The sequence below is a fragment of the Zootoca vivipara genome, chromosome 12, assembly GCF_963506605.1.
Source record: "Zootoca vivipara chromosome 12, rZooViv1.1, whole genome shotgun sequence".
NCBI classification, from domain to species: domain Eukaryota; kingdom Metazoa; phylum Chordata; class Lepidosauria; order Squamata; family Lacertidae; genus Zootoca; species Zootoca vivipara.
The window spans coordinates 9,086,155-9,103,359 of record NC_083287.1 but is presented as its reverse complement, the minus strand read 5'-3'; the positions used below and the strand labels follow the sequence as shown (position 1 = coordinate 9,103,359).

General features: G+C 43.7%; 1 protein-coding gene across 1 annotated transcript in view; it reads left to right on the top strand.

Moving 5' to 3' along the window:
- Positions 1–17,205, top strand: part of STAC (SH3 and cysteine rich domain) — a 69,242-nt gene that overhangs the window by 29,693 nt on the left and 22,344 nt on the right. Inside the window, exons 3-4 of the mRNA XM_035130095.2 lie at positions 13,712–13,812; positions 15,884–15,965. Of these exons, the coding sequence (XP_034985986.1) occupies positions 13,712–13,812; positions 15,884–15,965 (183 nt within the window). The remainder of the gene's footprint in view (positions 1–13,711; positions 13,813–15,883; positions 15,966–17,205) is intronic.

The following is a 17,205-nucleotide window of genomic DNA, read 5'->3' as shown; positions in this document are numbered from 1 at the left end:
TATTTTAATTCCTCAGGCTGTTAGAATAGCTTGGTTAACAATAAGTATTCAGATTTAGGTAGGTAGCTGTGTTGGTCTGACACAGTCGAAATATATATTTTTAAAAAATTTAAAAAAATGTCCGGTAGCACCTTAGAGACCAACTAAGTTTGTTCTTGGTATAAACTTTTGTGTTTGCATGCACACTTCTTCAGATACACATATATTTCAAATAAGTATTCAGTTTTTGCAAAGGAAAAAAATTGAGAATCAGAGTATTTGCGGATGCAAGGCAGGTTCCAAAGCCCTGAATTTTTATGACCACTTGAGTCTTTTTTCTCTTTTGATAGCTGAAACTAGTTCTGATTCATTATGTGATTTATTTGTCGGCTAATAATGTAGAACTTGCAAGGAATGTAAAAGAGCAATGCTAATGATCGTTCCCAACCACCTAGCCTACCCTGTCCAACAATATATCCAGTCTGGTTTGGTTTAGTCATATTTTTCCATTCACCCTTGAGATAACATGTTAATGTATTTGAGGGGTGGCGAGGTAGGAAGGAGTCAATATTCTGCAGGAAGATACTATTTAAGAGCCAGTCTGGGCTGAAACTGCAAAGCCAGCACATCAAAACACGAGGCTATTACTTTGATGTGCTTCGGCCTCTTTCCTTTCCTTCTTTCTCTGTAGTGTTTTCATGTACAGAAAGTTTTCCACTGAAGAAAACAAGTGCTGAAAAAATATATCCTTTTTTAAAAAAAACAAAAACCATGCTATTCCTGAAGTCCATTTCCTGTAGTGACTCGAATGGAAAAAATCTTCACTTTCCACACATTCTTTGCATACTGTGCCTCAGCATCTGTGTCAAATCCCTAAAAACATTCCCTCCGATTTATTGTTATGTTTTGGTGCACATCAGTCTACCCTGAACTGGTTAGACCAGCAGAATCAGGAAGGAACTCAAAAGCAAGATTGCATAATATATCTTGTTTCTTCAGTGAATGTTCCTCTTGACACCCCCTTAGCTGGAAGAGCAATCATTCACTTTATGTTTTGCAATGTAATCAATTGCAATTTCATTTCACTTTATGCAATATAAATTAGATCCCCCGCCCCTCAAAATACAACCATCATTGAAAACTATCAGAGATGCATAACCATTTTTCTCATGAAGACTGCAGGAGCCCTTAAGTATGAATATTTATCTGTGTTTTGAACTCGAACTCTGTTCCTAATCCTTCTTCCCCTGCATTAACTGTTTCATGGGTGACCACAAAGGCATCCTTGCATACAATCACAGGGCGCCACTGAAGTTTGAGAGCCCAAACTTACTGTGCAGCCCAATTAATATGGGGCACCTTTGTAATCAGTCAAAAGCATTTTAATCAGCATTGCATCCCTGAACTTTGAACAGAATAGGTGCTAACTCTACCCTGATGCAGGTGTTCTATGTTTGTCACAGAATTGTAGAGTTGGAAGGGACCCCGAGGGTCATCTAGTGCAGGGGTCAGCAACCTAAGGCCCATGGGCCACAAGCGGCCCACAGGGGTCGTTTAACCAGCCCATGAGCCGCCCCTGAACCGAGCCACCTGCTCAGCGAGTCCCCGCACACTGTGCTAAACCAGCGCAGCGCGGGGACTCACTTCTGTGGTGCCGGAAATCCCATCTGTGGAGACACAGATGCTGGAAATTGCGGGTGCGGGCGTGATCTGGCCCACAGAGGGATCTCCGCTGGAGTGAACCGGCCCAGGCACCGTAAACCTTGCCGACCCCTGATCTAGTGTAACCTCCTGCAATGCTAGAAATGTGCAAATGCTACTCTTAAGTTTTTCTCCCTGTTTGCTGTCCTAACTCTTTTAGTTCCACATACACTGCTACAACTCATGCCACGTTTGGCGCTTTTTCTGAACTCTCATATTTATTTATTTTGGGGGGGGGCAATCGCTCACAGGAGCCATCTTCTTGCCTTCTTTAGTTACATGCAAAATAACAATACACCTACAGTTTCAGCTGTGGGGCAACTGTTGTGGAAACAAGTGAGCTAAGCCACGCTGAAACTGATGGAGAGCAGCATAGGTTAATTGTGGGAAACTATTAGCATTTTTTGTTGCTGCTGCTACTGCTTTTTTTTCTTTAAGTCTCCAGAGAAGATAGCTCACTCCTAATGCTTCCTTTTTTTAATGCTGTTTCCAAAGAAAGATATGTCCCTGGGAAATAAGTTCTAATTTTAAGCTTGTTTTTAGCATGCCTACATGCAAGAACACATTGAGTTGTTTCCACTGGGGAATTTTTGTTTTGTTTTTTTAATCCATCAGGACCTAGAAGACACATTCTGGGTGGTAACTAATGATCACAGAATGGGCGAAAAAAACCCCACAAATATGTTAGTTTTGCGGAATTTAATTTATAGGGTCAACTCCATAGCTTTCTCAAAATGCCATGTGCCCAAAATTCCACCAGTCAGAGGGACTGTGAGTTTAAAAAGATCATCCTGGGTGGTTTCTTTTTTTAAAAAAAACCCCATGGTGTTATTGACTGTAGGCCCTGGCAGGCATCGCCATTTTCAGTAGACCCCCAACTGCCATGAACCCAAGAACCCCCATTAGCCATGAACCCAAGAATCCACCTGGAAAATCCAGGTGGGGACACCAGACCTATCATTACATTTTGCAATTCAGTGGAATGTGTTGTGTCGCTGTAGACCTGCCTATAATTCTTTATACTTATTGCAATTGTTTAAATTGTTGGGAGGACTCCAAATCCAATTCTGTGTGTGAATACACACATTCACCAACTCTCTCCCTACAATAAATTTCTCTTAGGCTTGCTGTAAAAGTTTTGCTGCAATGAATCTGTTAGTCTTTTAGTTTGCTAAATTGCTCTTGCTGTTTTTGCTACAGCAGCCTAGCGCACAACTTCTCTTGTGAGATGTCAGGCTTCTGAGGCACTTGTATACTTTCTTATTGTTAAAAGAATGTAGCTGCACATTTAGAACTAGCTCAAATGATATTATTGAAAGACGAGCTTTATTGGTTTTCTCCATACAATTTTCTCCATACCTTGGGCGATTTCGTTCTTCGTTGCCTTAGTGGCACAATAGACTTTCCATTTCTTGTACATTTTTACAGCTTGCTTTAAAATCTCCTGCTACAGCTGCCTTAGGAGTCTTCCTATCTTCCTTCCCTGCTGGATTAACAAAACTGCAGCATGGAATTTATGCTTCCTGCAGCATCACCAGCTAACTTATCTGAAGCCTGCTGTCCGAATCATACTGCTCTTCCCTACTCTAAAAACCCCAAAAGATTCACCTTCATCTGTTGCATCCAATTTAATGGCTATGGAACTCCACTTGAAATTCTGGCACTGAAAACTTCTACTGATAGTCTCATAGAGCAAGCAGATTTTCTGCCTCTTATGTCTTTTAAGTGAAGTACAGAGGTACCTCGGGTTACATACGCTTCAGGTTACAGACTCCACTAACCCAGAAATAGTACCTCAGGTTAAGAACTTTGCTTCAGGATAAGAACAGAAATTGTGTTCCGGCGGCGCAGCAGCAGCAGGAGGCCCCATTAGCTAAAGTAGTGTCTCAGGTTAAGAACAGTTTCAGGTTAAGAATGGACCTCCGGAACGAGGTTCTTAACCCGAGGTACCACTGTAGCCACAAATAGAGGGGACGTGGGTGGTGCTTTGGTGTAAACCACTGAGCCTTGGGCTTGCCGATCGGAAGGTTGGCGGTTCAAATCCCCGTGACGGGGTGAGCTCCCGTTGCTCGGTCCCTGCTCCTGCCAACCTAGCAGTTCGAAAGCACATCAAAGTGCAAGTAGATAAATAGGTACCACTCTGGCAGGAAGGTAAAGTGGCATTTCCGTGCGCTGCTCTGGTTTCGCCAGAAGCGGCTTAGTCATGCTGGCCACATGACCCGGAAAAGCTGTCTGTGGACCAACGCCGGCTCCCTCGGCCAGTAAAGCGAGATGAACACTGCAACCCCAGAGTTGTTCGCAACTGGACTTAACTGTCAGGAGTCCTTTACCTTTTTTTTTTAAGCCACAAATAGATGAAGCTCAAGGATGGCTGAAACAGGCCATATGTAGTCTCATACAACAGCAATTAATTAACTGACCAATTATTAACTGATTATTATTGATTATTATTATTACCCCCAGTGCTTTGGGGGGTAAAAAATGAGGTGGCAGTATTCCTCTGTTTGTGTCAACACACAGTGGCTGCCATAGTCAGCAAAAAAAAAAGAGGTGAAGTGGTCTGAACGAGTGATTGCTGTCACACACAAAAACTCTGTCTCCTATTGTTAGTTTGATTCAAGGAACCAGAAGCAAAGGAAAATAACCATTAGTGATGCTTCATAAGCTACACCCACAGCACATACTCAGTTTGCAGAATTCATTGCAATAAGAAGCGGTGATGGCCGCAAGCTTAGATGGCTTTGAAAGGAGGCTAGATTCATCAAGAGAGGCTAAGGGTGTCTGTGACAGCTAGCCATAATGGCTGCTTGCTTCATCCAGGCAATGAGGAACAGCTGTGGGAGAAGGCTGCTGCCTTCATGTCTTGCGCAAAGTTGGCTCAGCTTTTTAGGAGGGGTGAGGCCACTGCCTCAGGTGGGAGGAGCCCCCATGCTGCTTCTGCTGGCAGCAAAGAAGCAATGCCACCAGCAGCACCATTTTGGGGCAACTCGCATCCCCTGTCTGATACTCTAATAGCAGCAACTTATGGAAATATATTGAGAATGCACTTGCTGAATGCTGCAATTTGTCTTGAATCCGAAGGCTGGCAAGGAGTGAAACTATATATATAGCCGTTAGCTTTGGTGCTCTGCTTTTCCTCAGGGAAATGGCACTAAATTGTGGGCGTGTTTTGAACAATGAAAGCCAGTTTGACCCTCTTATTAGCAAGGCTGTTCTCTACTTATGTATGCATCGTGTATAGTATTTAAAATACATTACGGGTAATACTAAATTATCATGATCACACAGAAGTAATACTTGGGGGGTGCTGTGGTCTAAACCACTGAGCCTAGGGCTTGCTGATCAGAAGGTCGGCGGTTCGAATCCCCACAACGGGGTGAGCTCCCGTTGCTCAGTCGCTGCTCCTGCCCACCTAGCAATTCGAAAGCACGCCAAAAAGTGCAAGCAGATAAATCGGTACCGCTCTGGTGGGAAGGTAAACAACGTTTCTGTGTGCTCCTCTGGTTCACCAGAAGTGGCTTAGTCATGCTGGCCACATGACCCAGAAGCTGTACGCCAGCTCCCTTGGCCAGTAAAGCGAGATGAGCACCACAACTCCAGAGTCGTCCACGACTGGACCTAATGGTCAGGGGTCCCTTTACCTTAATACTAAATGATCATGATCAGACAGAGGTAATATTTGGGTATAGGTGGACCAAAAATAAAAGCAATAGTTTTCTCTAGCACTCAAGAGGGGAAGCCAGAACAGCAATTAAGACGCTGGAATGGCATACTGTATAACTTTGCCTTTAGGTCTAATGACACTGTTGTGTTTGCAGGTGGCTGAATTGATATGACTTCTGCTTTGGGCTGTAAGGGCAGTGCATGCTTCCAGCTGTGCTTTATATTTGCCTTAGACGGAATTCCACTGACAGGGATTGCAGGCTGCAAACCATCTGACTCTTTCTCTGGAGGCTAGAGAAGGAGGTAGCTGACAGAGGGCTACCAGCTGTTGGGAGCTGATGGGAGTTGTAGTTCAAAACACCCAGAAGGTCTCAGGTTGGGAAAAACTGCCCTAAGTCATTACAAATAAAAGGTGTGTCTCACAAAGGCAGAACTAGTTACAGGTAGGTAGCCGTGTTGGTCCAACGTAGTCAAAACGAAATAAAAAAAAATCCTTCCAGTAGCACCTTAAGAGACCAACTAAGTTTGTCATAGGTATGAGCTTTCGTGTGCATGCACACTTCTTCAGATACACTGAGGCAGAAAAGGCAGAACTGTTTGCTAGGCACAACGTCATGAATATTATAGCTGAATATTATAGCTGAATTTGTGTGCTGTGTCCTGGCCTTCTTGTCACATACATTTTGACTTTCTAAAATTTCATCCCTTGCGGAAATTCAGGGACAGTTATAAAGCAGGCACAAATATCAACTTCTTGATGAGTCTCTTTTAAAGTTTTTCCTCTCAGGATTGAGAAATATAATGGCTCCTAAATGCCTGTTAACATGCACACAAGCACAGCTGCATGACTACACAGACATACAGAAGCAAGTGCAGGCCACAATTTTTTAAACTAAAAAGATTTTAATTTAAAATTAGATGAGACATATGATATGCAGGCTGGAAGAAGTCAGAAGTCTAGCTCAATCAACTTCCTACTGAATAAAATAGTTATTGCTGCTATCAGGAGGGCCAGCTTGGCTCCATGACCATGGGTGACCGGGGCTGTGGGTGCCCTGCAGTGTGCATGGCCCTGGCACCCAAATTTGTGGGTGCCCGGTCCCTTCATGGGGAATTTTGTGGGTGCTCAAGCACCCAGGGCCCCAGGGAGCTGGTACCTATGGCTGCTATGAACATTGGCTGGGGGCTTGCAGAAAGATAGTCTATAGATTTAAATCAAATAAATAAAAAGTACTCCATGATATAGCCAGTAAAACTTCATTATCCAAATTTCAATTAACCTAAATGTTATGCTAACTTTTTTTTGCAAAGAGCATTCCAGAAAGTCTCAGAATTGGATTAGAAAGGATTTGAGAGTTAAGGTTTGGGGCACATTGAGATTCGTGCTTTGCCTGCTCTCCTCTGACATCATAGAGACAATATTGCCAAGAGCTGGATGTCAGTGTGAAGAGAATCATCTCCAGGACCAAAACAAGTTGTCACATTTATTAATGAGTCACTGTTTGCTGTGGCCTCTCACACAATTTTAGGAACACCTCCAAAACATTCAATCTCATGTTGGATTTTTAAGCCTTCCATTACAGTATGGGATGGGGGTACTTTTTTTCTTTTTTCTTTTTTGACCAGTAAATTTTTATTCAATTATACAGCAATACAGCAATACAACAATACAGCTATACAACCTTATAACTTCCCTCCTCCCAACAAATGGTAAATTATTTCAATCTACTCTCGTATTATCTAAACTAAATACAATTTCAGCGATATAGGAGTTATGTCATTACCGCTAGCGATTTCATTCCCTTATAATTAATTTTAGACATGAAGAAATGACAGCAAAATGTAAACTATATTATTGGGGGGAATTATCCCCCCCCCCCAACTTGGGGGAGCCAGGCAGACACATGGCAAAGGCTGGTCTCAGGCTACATAGCTCGTGCTTCAGCCTGCACAGTTGGATAGGACAAAAACTCAAAGGTTAAAGGAAACTCCATTTTAATGTACAAAGCCTGCCTTTGCGCCCCACAGTGCATGTGTGATGACAAGCCTCTCTCTGAAGCTGTTACGAACATATCCTCGGGTAACAAACGGCAATAAGTAACAAAAATATAAAGAGGTCTGTGCGTTTAGAATTCAGCCTGCCGAGGTCCTTGCAGCTTATTCTTAAACGGATGCAGATCTCTTGTCCCAAAAGGAAAAGGATGGTTCTGGTTTCAGAAGAAAGATGTGTGTGCTGCAGACACAGAGAGTGCATATGGGTGTTCCTTCCTGAAAACAGTAAACACACAGCATTCTTTTGTTCCATAATAAATTGCTGCTACTTTTGTTGTTCTACATGTTTTGAGTTGGGAGAATAAAAAAAGGGATTGGCTTCTACCTGTGACGTCATGAACCTATCATTTCACCCCAGTCTCCAAAAGAGTTGGCTACTCCCACCACCACCACCCCGGCCAGCATGAGTCATAAACACACTTACAAATATAGATGTGCCATTTAAAAATAATACTAAAATAAATGATGGATAGGCTGCATGACTCACAAGGGGAAAGACATGGGGCTGATTCAGCATTTGATTACCAACTTGCCGTACAAGTTGAAACTCTGGGGTTGGGGAGCACACACAGCAGTCAATGAACCCTCAAGACTTTTTCTGACCTTCATCCACTCAATGGTTGTGGGAGGACAAGGATTGCAGCAGGCCCAGCTTTGACACGCATGCATTCCTTTGAAAAATAATAATAAAATAAATAATAATAATAATTTATTATTTCTACCCCGCCCATCTGGCAGGGTCCCCCCCCCCGCCACTCTGGGCAGCTTCCAACACACATTAAAATACATTAAAATATCACAGATTAAAAACTTCCCTAAACAGGGCTGCCTTTAGGTATTTTCTAAATGTCAGGTAGTTGCCGAAGGCCCTCGGCGTTGGATCTCAGTGTCTGGGCTGAACGATGGGGGTGGAGACGCTCCTTTAGGTATACAAGACCGAGGCCGTTTAGGGCTTTAAAGGTCAGCACCAACACTTTGTACAGTATTGAGCTCGGAAACATACTGGGAGCCAATGTAGATCTCTCAGGACCAGTGTTATGTGAATGTACACGTTTGAAAGTACACGTAGAGTGCTCTTTCCATTCAGAAAAAGCACAGTTTTGACCATGCAGGAAAAAGTCTGGTGCTCCTAGCAGGCCTGCAAATGAATCTGCAGAGGTCAGAAGTGAAGACAGCATTTGCCATCCTGTTTTTACCTCCTCTGTGCTTCGGTGAAGGTCTAAGAGGGAGTGAAGAAAGCTCTTGAAACTATGCCTCAGCCATCATCCAGAGTTCCTTTCGTTACCTCTCCCTTCCTTTACGCTCACGTACTCACAGCTCTGGTGACCAGCACACAGCGAACATACCAGAAGCACTTCTCACGTACATGTATCGGAGTTAGTGGCACTGAATCCCACAAAGCATGGAGGGGAGACTTGGGTTTCCAACTGGCAGGGGACATAGCTACACAAGGGAATCATGACTGCCCACAGTTCCCTCATACCAGCTTGCTGTGCCTCTTATCAGTTTGGAGGATACGTCTCTCCTTCCTACTTGACAGCAAGCCTGTCCAGCTGGCGAGCGACCAGCCTGAATTCAATCTGTCAGGCATGAATTGCCATTCCTCCTTTTTTCCCATCTCCAAGGAGGGAAGAGATTTGTCAGAGCCTTGGCTGGGCTGCATTAGTCAGCCCCAACTATGCAGGCCCCACTCCCTGGTGTTTGAGCACAACGCACATCAGTACATCAGAATGACCACAAAGCATGTTTGCTGCGTGAAGTATACCTTGGTTCTAAGACAAACTTCGTATGGAAACATTTGATGAACAGGATTGGCTTAGATTTCATTTTTGACTTGGCTCTATTCATTCAAAACAATTCTCAAGAGGTGGCTTTCAAGTAAAAAAAACAATACAGTATTTAAAAAACTCAGTTTAATAACAACTGCCCTAATTGTCTCTAGCACGAGCCTATTTCAGCTACTTGAAAGGCAAGGTAACCTCATCCCTGAAAACAATCCTATTAGTGAGGCTACCATTTCTTTAGTTATTTTCTGCTTGATAACCTCCCTCCCTGAAACCCTTAATTAGGTCTCTTATCTAGCTCTGTGAAATTCAGTACAGGTTAACAGCTGGTTTTACAGCTGGTCAATTTTTTTAAAAAAAAACACAACCCAGCATGGTTGAATTTCAGAGGGAGCTTTAATAATCTCGTACAAATCCCTTCCTCCAATCTTGCTCTGTTCATTCAAGCGGGCTCCTTACATTTCTGCAAGTAAGCGAGGCTGATAGATTGCCTGAACTAGCTTTGAGTAAAACCACATTCAAACAACCTCAGTAAGAGGATGCCCATCAGAAAGCAAAGGGGTTTGTATTCTTATGTCCGTTCTGTTGGTTTCATTACACATATAGAGTGGCTGGGGTGGTAAACCTGTTTCTGGAATATATTGCAGCAAATTGCATGCAAGGGGATTGTACTTTTCAAACCAAACCTTTATTGTTACAGTCAGTGACCAGCATAAAAAAGCAAAATCAAACACATAATCCAGATGTGTAATTTAGGGGGAAATAAAGTAAAGAAGCATAGAATAAAGTAACTATTCACCTATTCTTCGCTAAGTAACCTCTCCTTGTCACATGATCTCTGTCACATGATATCAACAGCTGGCTGCACTGAGCTATAATGAACTCTTCGACTGCTCAGACATGTGTGGGAAGGAGGATGGTATCTTGTGTGGTGTTAAGAGCACAACACAGATCTGGAGGCAAGTGCCAGAAGAGCCAAAATACTGCTTGCTCCTTTGTGGAAAGGGGCTTCAGAAAATATATTTTCATTGCAGAATTCTGCTTTATTACAGGAAGATTTATAAATACAAAAGGATGCCACGCCAGGCAGTTCAACAGATGAAGCATCATGATAAAGTTGAGGGAGCATCACCTCTGACTTGGCATGCAAATGCTTATTTAGGCAGATCAGTGGGAACAGGGTACACCAGACCTTCCCAAACTTTTCATGTTGGTGACACACTTTTTAGACCTGCATCATTTTGTGACACAATGATTCAGTTTTACTAGCAAACCGGAGGGTAAACAAAACCCTTTGCAGCTCCTGGAGGAGCGTGGGGAGTGTTTGCGTGACACACCTACACACTGCAGCCAACACACAGTTGGGAAAGCTCTGGGGTACCCCTTTGAATACATAAGTACATAAATTGCCCACATTGTCAAGCATCCTGTACCCCACAGCAGTCAACCAGGTGCCCCTTAGGAACCCACAAACAGGGCATGAAAGGCAATAGTCCTGTGATGCTGTTAATCCCCAGCAACTGGCACCGACAATGGCATACTGTCTAAGAAATCTGGTGGATGCATATAGCCATAATGATTGGTAGCCATTGATGGCTTTTTGCCCACATGAAATTGTCTGATCCCCTTTTAAAAAGCATCTTTTGCCTGCCCCGACTCTCTAATAACTGACTATAATGCACTCACCCCATTAGTGCAGATGAAAGGTCCCACTTCCATCCATCAGTGGCATATTCTCATATAGCAGCAGCTTCTTATGTGGATCCCAGTGTATTACTAATAAAGGGGCATGGCTGTCTTTGGAAAAGGGGAAAGGGGAAGCTGCTAGTTGCCAAAGCTTCTTTATTTCATAAATTAAATGTTGGGGAGAACAGCAGTTCAATGGTAGAGCATGTGTTTTGCATGCAGATGATGCTAAGTTTAATCCCTGGCATCTAAAGTTTAAAGGATCTAGCAGCAGCAGCAGCAGCAGCAGCAGCAGCAGCAGCAGCAGCAGCTGGGAAATACCTCTGCCTGAGACCCTGGCAAACGCAGCCGGCCCAACCATTAGACAAAGTGAGATTATCACCTCAGGCAGCAAATGCCAGGGAGGGGGAGACAGAAGCAGCCCTCAGCTGTTGCATCTAAGCCCCCCAGGTGTTTCCCTGTTGCCACATGGCCTGGCATGTATGTGGAATGAGGAGATGTCACCTTCATATCCTTCACCTCAGGCAGCAAAATATGTTGGGCTGGCCCTGCTGGAGAACCACTGCTAATTGGAACATACAGTTCTGGGTTAGATGGAGAAATAATCTGGTACCAGTGTGCCAGGTCTTGCCCCCTAAGCAAGGCAGAGTGTTTCTTAAGCTGTCAAGCATGCTTCCTGGGACCTGGGAGGCTCTTGGGGGGCTCTTTCAGAGCCCAGTAAGCAAGGCAGAGAGATTAAAGGCTCTTTTCATGCTGGGAAAACCCTGCACAAAAAGAGCTTTTAATCTCTCCACCTTCCATGCATTTAATGTGTGCGATTTCAACTGGTCAGTCTCAGCTGCATAAAAGTTGAAACTGCACGTGTTAAATGTGTGTACATTGTGAGTTATCTGTACTCTTTGGTCGTGCTGCTAAAAGATACTTAGCAGACCTGGCTCGAGGTGTTCCTGGCTGGAAGCATCAAGTTAATGGCATTAACTTTAGGAATCTCGTTTTCTACAGAATCCCAGCTTGGAGACATGAAACCACAGGCTGGGGGTGGGGGAGGGTGCAACCCCAAGATGGCATCCAGACTGATAGATGTACACCCCAAATCCTGCAACAAAGCAACCATTCTTCTTCAGGGGCAACTATTGCACAAAGCCACACAAAAGCAAAAGTTTGCTTGGCTGTATTAGTGTATAGACATTGCCCCTGAGGAAGACAGTAGCTCAAAACTAAAAGTGCACTGGATTATAGGATCAATAACTTACAGCGCCCAGTGGCTCCCTCCCTGCCCCTCCCACCCTCCCTGTCCTTCCTGATCCAGAGACAGTCACACAAAACAAAAAAATGTGCGAAGAACAATCCTTTGCCATGGCCCCAGAGATGGTATACGGATGTGCCTTTGGTGGATGAGAGTCTTTATTCTGCACTGTGCAGGAGTGAGGAGGATTAGCCATAAGTACACCTTGTTCCAACTGAAAGGTGTAACTCAAGAAGCACAGTGCATGGGATTTACAGAATCAATACCTGATCATGACCAGATGCTTCTTGTCTCTTTTGTGTCAGTAGACTCTACTGCTAAGAAGCCTTTCCTCTTTTTTCTTCTATTTCTGGATCAGGACCATGATATTTTAGACTGCAGTTCTACACACACTTATCTGGAAGTAAGCCCCATTGAACTCAGGTGGGCTTACCTCTGAATATTTTTTTATTTTATTTTATTTATTATCATCATTATTATTCCTTTCACTTTTATACTGCTGTATATTTTAAAAAAAAGTCTCAGAGTGGTTTGCAACACATTAGAACATCAAATAAATCAACCCAGAACAAGCATTACTGAACAAAGTCAAATATAAGGTATACATTCAGAGCAACATAATTAACGGGAAACGAAAATATCACCTTAAGAGTTTCAAAATAAAACATTACAAAGGAGGGCAACTGTATGCACGTTTAACGCAGCAGAATCAACGACGACAAAAATTATCTTAAAAGATTTCAAAAGAAACCCATGACAAAAAAGAAGTCAAATAGAAAATGCACATTTAAAACAGCATAATTAGCAAGAGAATAAAATGTTATCATAGGCATAACACATATCTGCTGCCAATCCTGCCAGTGGTGGTTCATGGCAGGCAACAGCTGTGGACCCTCAGGCTCAATGACCTGGGTCTGCAGTAAGAGAGAGCCAAGCTGCTCTCTGACCTTTTCAGCAGCCTGAGCTTTTGTAGCTGGAGTCAGTCTGGGCCCCGCCCACCCAGGCCAGGTAGGAAAAGGCCTGCAGGGCAGGGAGCTTATTAACGTTTATTTTTAAAAAGTTGCTATCCATTCCCGCCCTTTAAGATACTCTGAATGCAGATATGATAAACTAAGGTATGCTCCTCAAGTACATCTGTTCTTAACATCACATCTGCAGCGACTAGATGTTCTAGGGATTGAAGAAAGAGGGCCAAAGTTAAAAACTGGATCATTGGGGCTATATTTTTTTATTGTAAAATCTAACATTGTATTCATTTATTACAACTATGAAGCCAATTGCAAATCAAATCATGGTTACAGCAATGCATAACTTTTCCCATAAGACACAGGGTTGTGTTTTGAGAGGCAATTATGATTTGCAAACAAGGAGGTCTTTTTCTCAGCTGAGCTGTAGAGTATTTTAGAAAATAAAGAGAGAGTCAACCATCCCGTTGGGGGTGACCAGGCGTAGGTCTGTGGATTCTGCACAGTTGTATTAAGACTGGAGGTTTGTGAAGCACTGTAAGGCTGAGACCTGTTTGAGCATTGAGAGGGAGGTCACTTGGATGCATGGAAACTATTGATATTCTGTAATTAAATTATTTCTATTCCTCTGGCAGGGACAAACGCTAAACATGGACTGCGCTGCAAGGCATGCAAGCTGAGCATTCACCACAGATGTGCAGAGGGCATTGGACAGCAACGCTGCATGGGCAAACTGGTAAGGCAGTAATTGGATAATTATATATATATATATATATATATATATATATATATATATATATATATAGACAGTAATTGGATCAAACACAGCCACAAACCAGACTGGGCAAGAGATATGGCCCAGCAGGTCCCACCTAATGTTTTGGCTGAATTGAAGAAACACACAGTGCTTAGAAAAAGATAATATAGCAAGAAACTTATTCTAGGCACAGATTCAAAAACCATTCTCCGAACATGCCAACTCTAAGAAATATAGACTCTTACAGTTAAACAAGAGTTGTTGCTTTTCAGACAGGGCTACAGCTAGGGTTGCCAGACTCAATAGAGGAACAGGACTTCTGTGCCTTTAATTGCCCTGCACTCTTTTGAGTCTAGAAACCTTAAAGAGAAACCAGCAGACCCTTTGCTTGGAAATTAAACAAAGGGTCTGCTGGTTTCTCTTTAAGGTTTCCAGACTCAAAAGAGAGCAGGGCAATTAAAGGCACAGAAGTCCTGTCCTCTATTGAGTCTGACAACCCTAGCTACAGCAGGGATTGCTTCAGGACTGGGCATGGTTGGGCATTTGCCAAGGCCCATATTTCTACAGCGGGCTCACTGCTTATCCCATAGTCTCCAACTGCCCCCAAAATGCCAGGACCCATGCTGAAAACCCTTAAGCCATCATAGCTTCTCACATTGTGATGCAGAGTCCCAGATTCCCAAATGCAAGCCTTTCCTACCGCCAATGGCAAAAAAACCAACCCTCAAATCTTTCTTCACCCTTTCATTCATTGCTCCCTCCATATCTTGGCCAGGGAAAGAGCAAAGCAGCAACCTACTTTGGGTTCTTGTTTGCGCACTCTTGCAAAACTGCTCAGCAACATCGCACACAACGGGGATGGTCTGCTCTGCTCTGTGTCCAAACTTCTTAGGTCCCTGCCCGGTTTCTTTGCATTGCTCCTTTGCCTTCCCTTGCCAGTTTCATTTGGCAACCTGAAGTGTCACTGAGCCACCACCCACCTCTTTGGCTTCTGCTTTGAGAGAGATGCAGAGGTCTGATCCTGCAGCTTGGCTCTCTCTTGTGGCTTTAAATGAACCAGACTAGATTCCTAGAGAGGAAGGGTGTTAGAGGAGATGGGGAGGGGTCCTCCAGAGCAAAAAGTCTCCCTTAAAAACCCCTTCCTGCCTGTCTACTCCCGTGGATGGGGAAAAGGCATTTATCTCTCCCATGAGCTAAATTGATGGCGCCTTCTGAAATCCCATTTTGTCTCCCCATTTTGTGCATTTGGTTGCAGCTGATCCATCCAAGATTCAACCACAACACAGAGTGGTTTTTGCTGACAGAAAAGAAACACCTACTGCTTGCACAAGGGATCTAGTTTGCATAATTAGTACCTAGCTAGTCAGATCTAATTTATTTGCTTTATAGCCTTTAGACACCAAGTGAAGCATTTTTATACACTAGGCTTTTAAATCTTCTAATTCTGGCTGGTCTTTTTTTATTAGCTGCTTTTGTATTTCTGGGTTATAAATGATGTTTTATTGGCACAATTGATCATAAAAGCTTGCCACCCCACCCCCACAAAAGAGGACATCTACCAGGAAGGGAAAGCCTTCAAAATATTTCCAATTAAAAATGAAACATACTTCCCCTCAGTATGAATGCTAAAGTACAAAAATTAATTTATACATTCTTATGATCCCATGGAGATCCAGCAACAGGAAGGAACTTACTCTGTTCAGTTTCAGCTTTGCAGTAAAAAGTAAAGTTGCCCCAGTTAAGCACGAATAGGGAACATGTCACCTGCCAGATGCTGTTGAACTCCAACTCCCATCATCACGATTGGCTCTGTTGGTTGGGACTGATGGGAATTTGAGTCCAACAACCTTGGGAGGGTCATACGCTCTCGACTTCTGCACTAAAGAATTAGCAGATATACCATATTACTGCCGCTTCTTTGTACGCTCACTGAACTTAGCAACTCCACTAAACTGAATGGGTTATGATTGCCATATATTCTCTCTCTCTCTCTCTCTCTCTCTCTCTCTCTCTCTCTCTCTCTCTCTCTCTCTCTCTGCTCACTCTCTAGCCCAAAGGTTTTCGCCGTTACTACAGCTCCCCACTACTCATTCACGAGCAGTTTGGCTGCATCAAAGAAGTAATGCCTATTGGTAAGTTCAGATAGAGTCATGTTTTGTTAATGGTCCCCGCCCCCTAATTCTGCAAGTTGTAGCGTTCATTGATATCGCAAAGGCTTTTGCGAGTGATGCTTAGTCACAGCAAGGCTTTGACTCAGTTCCTGCGTAGGGGCCCGGGTAATTCCCTCTTGGAAAACAAAAACTTCACAAGGGCAGCACTAGCAAACATCATTTCATTCCACAGAGCAAGAGTGGGGAATAATCATTTTCAGTCTCTTCAAGACAACCTTCATTGGAGGCCACTTGCCAATGGTGACTGGGGCCAAGGGCCAAAGTAGGCAGAGCAACAAATGTAAGTTTCACCTTTGTGCAGTAGGCTAGTTTCTACATCTGAAGACATCTGAAGGCAGTCCTGTTTAGGGAAGCTTTTAATCTTTAAGAAATTAGTGTATTCTAATATTTCTGTTGGAAGCCGCCCAGAGTGGCTGGGGAAACCCAGCCAGATGGGTGGGTATAAATAATATATTATTATTATTATTATTATTATTATTATTATTATTACAGACACTCCTCTCTAACCTCCACCCAGAGGCATTACCAGAGTTCACAGGTACATTCCAACCAGGCAAAAACATACTGAGTGCAAAGCAGAACCAGTGAGAGGCATGTAGGGAGAGGAGGCATGGCCTGGGAGAGTTCTGATACAGAGTCCTGGAGAGTTGTATTTGGCTCCAGGGTCTGACCTTCCCCATCCCTGATGCAGAGGTTGCAAGGTTCAGAATGCCATAAAGAAAGTGACTGACAAATAAACTTAATCAAATTACTGGGTAAGAAACTCTAAGGCGTGGATTTCAAATGAATGCAGAGGTCACAAACCAAGGTGAGGTCTCAGTTGACAAATCTGGGGTGCCATTCCGAGTAAGAAACAAAACTGGCCCATGTAGCACAAAAAATTAGTAGTGTTTCTGTTTTCTGCAAGTCACATTAAAACAAATAAGAGCTTACCAAGTGCACGAGCACTATGAGCTTCCAGGGCCGGCTCTAGGTAGACCACTGGTGGCGCGGTGTGCCAGGGTGCCGGGCCGGTAGGCAGGGCGCCGCGCGGCAAAGCCGCGTGTAAACCATGCATCGCCCTGCGAGGGCAGGGGCGCCAGAGCGATCTCCGCCCCTCAGCGCCAGGGCGGCCGACCTGCTCGAGACTGCCCTGTGAGCTTCCCAGCGGATTTGGGCCGTTATTGATCAGTGGGAGCAGTTAGCATTTATATTTTTCCAT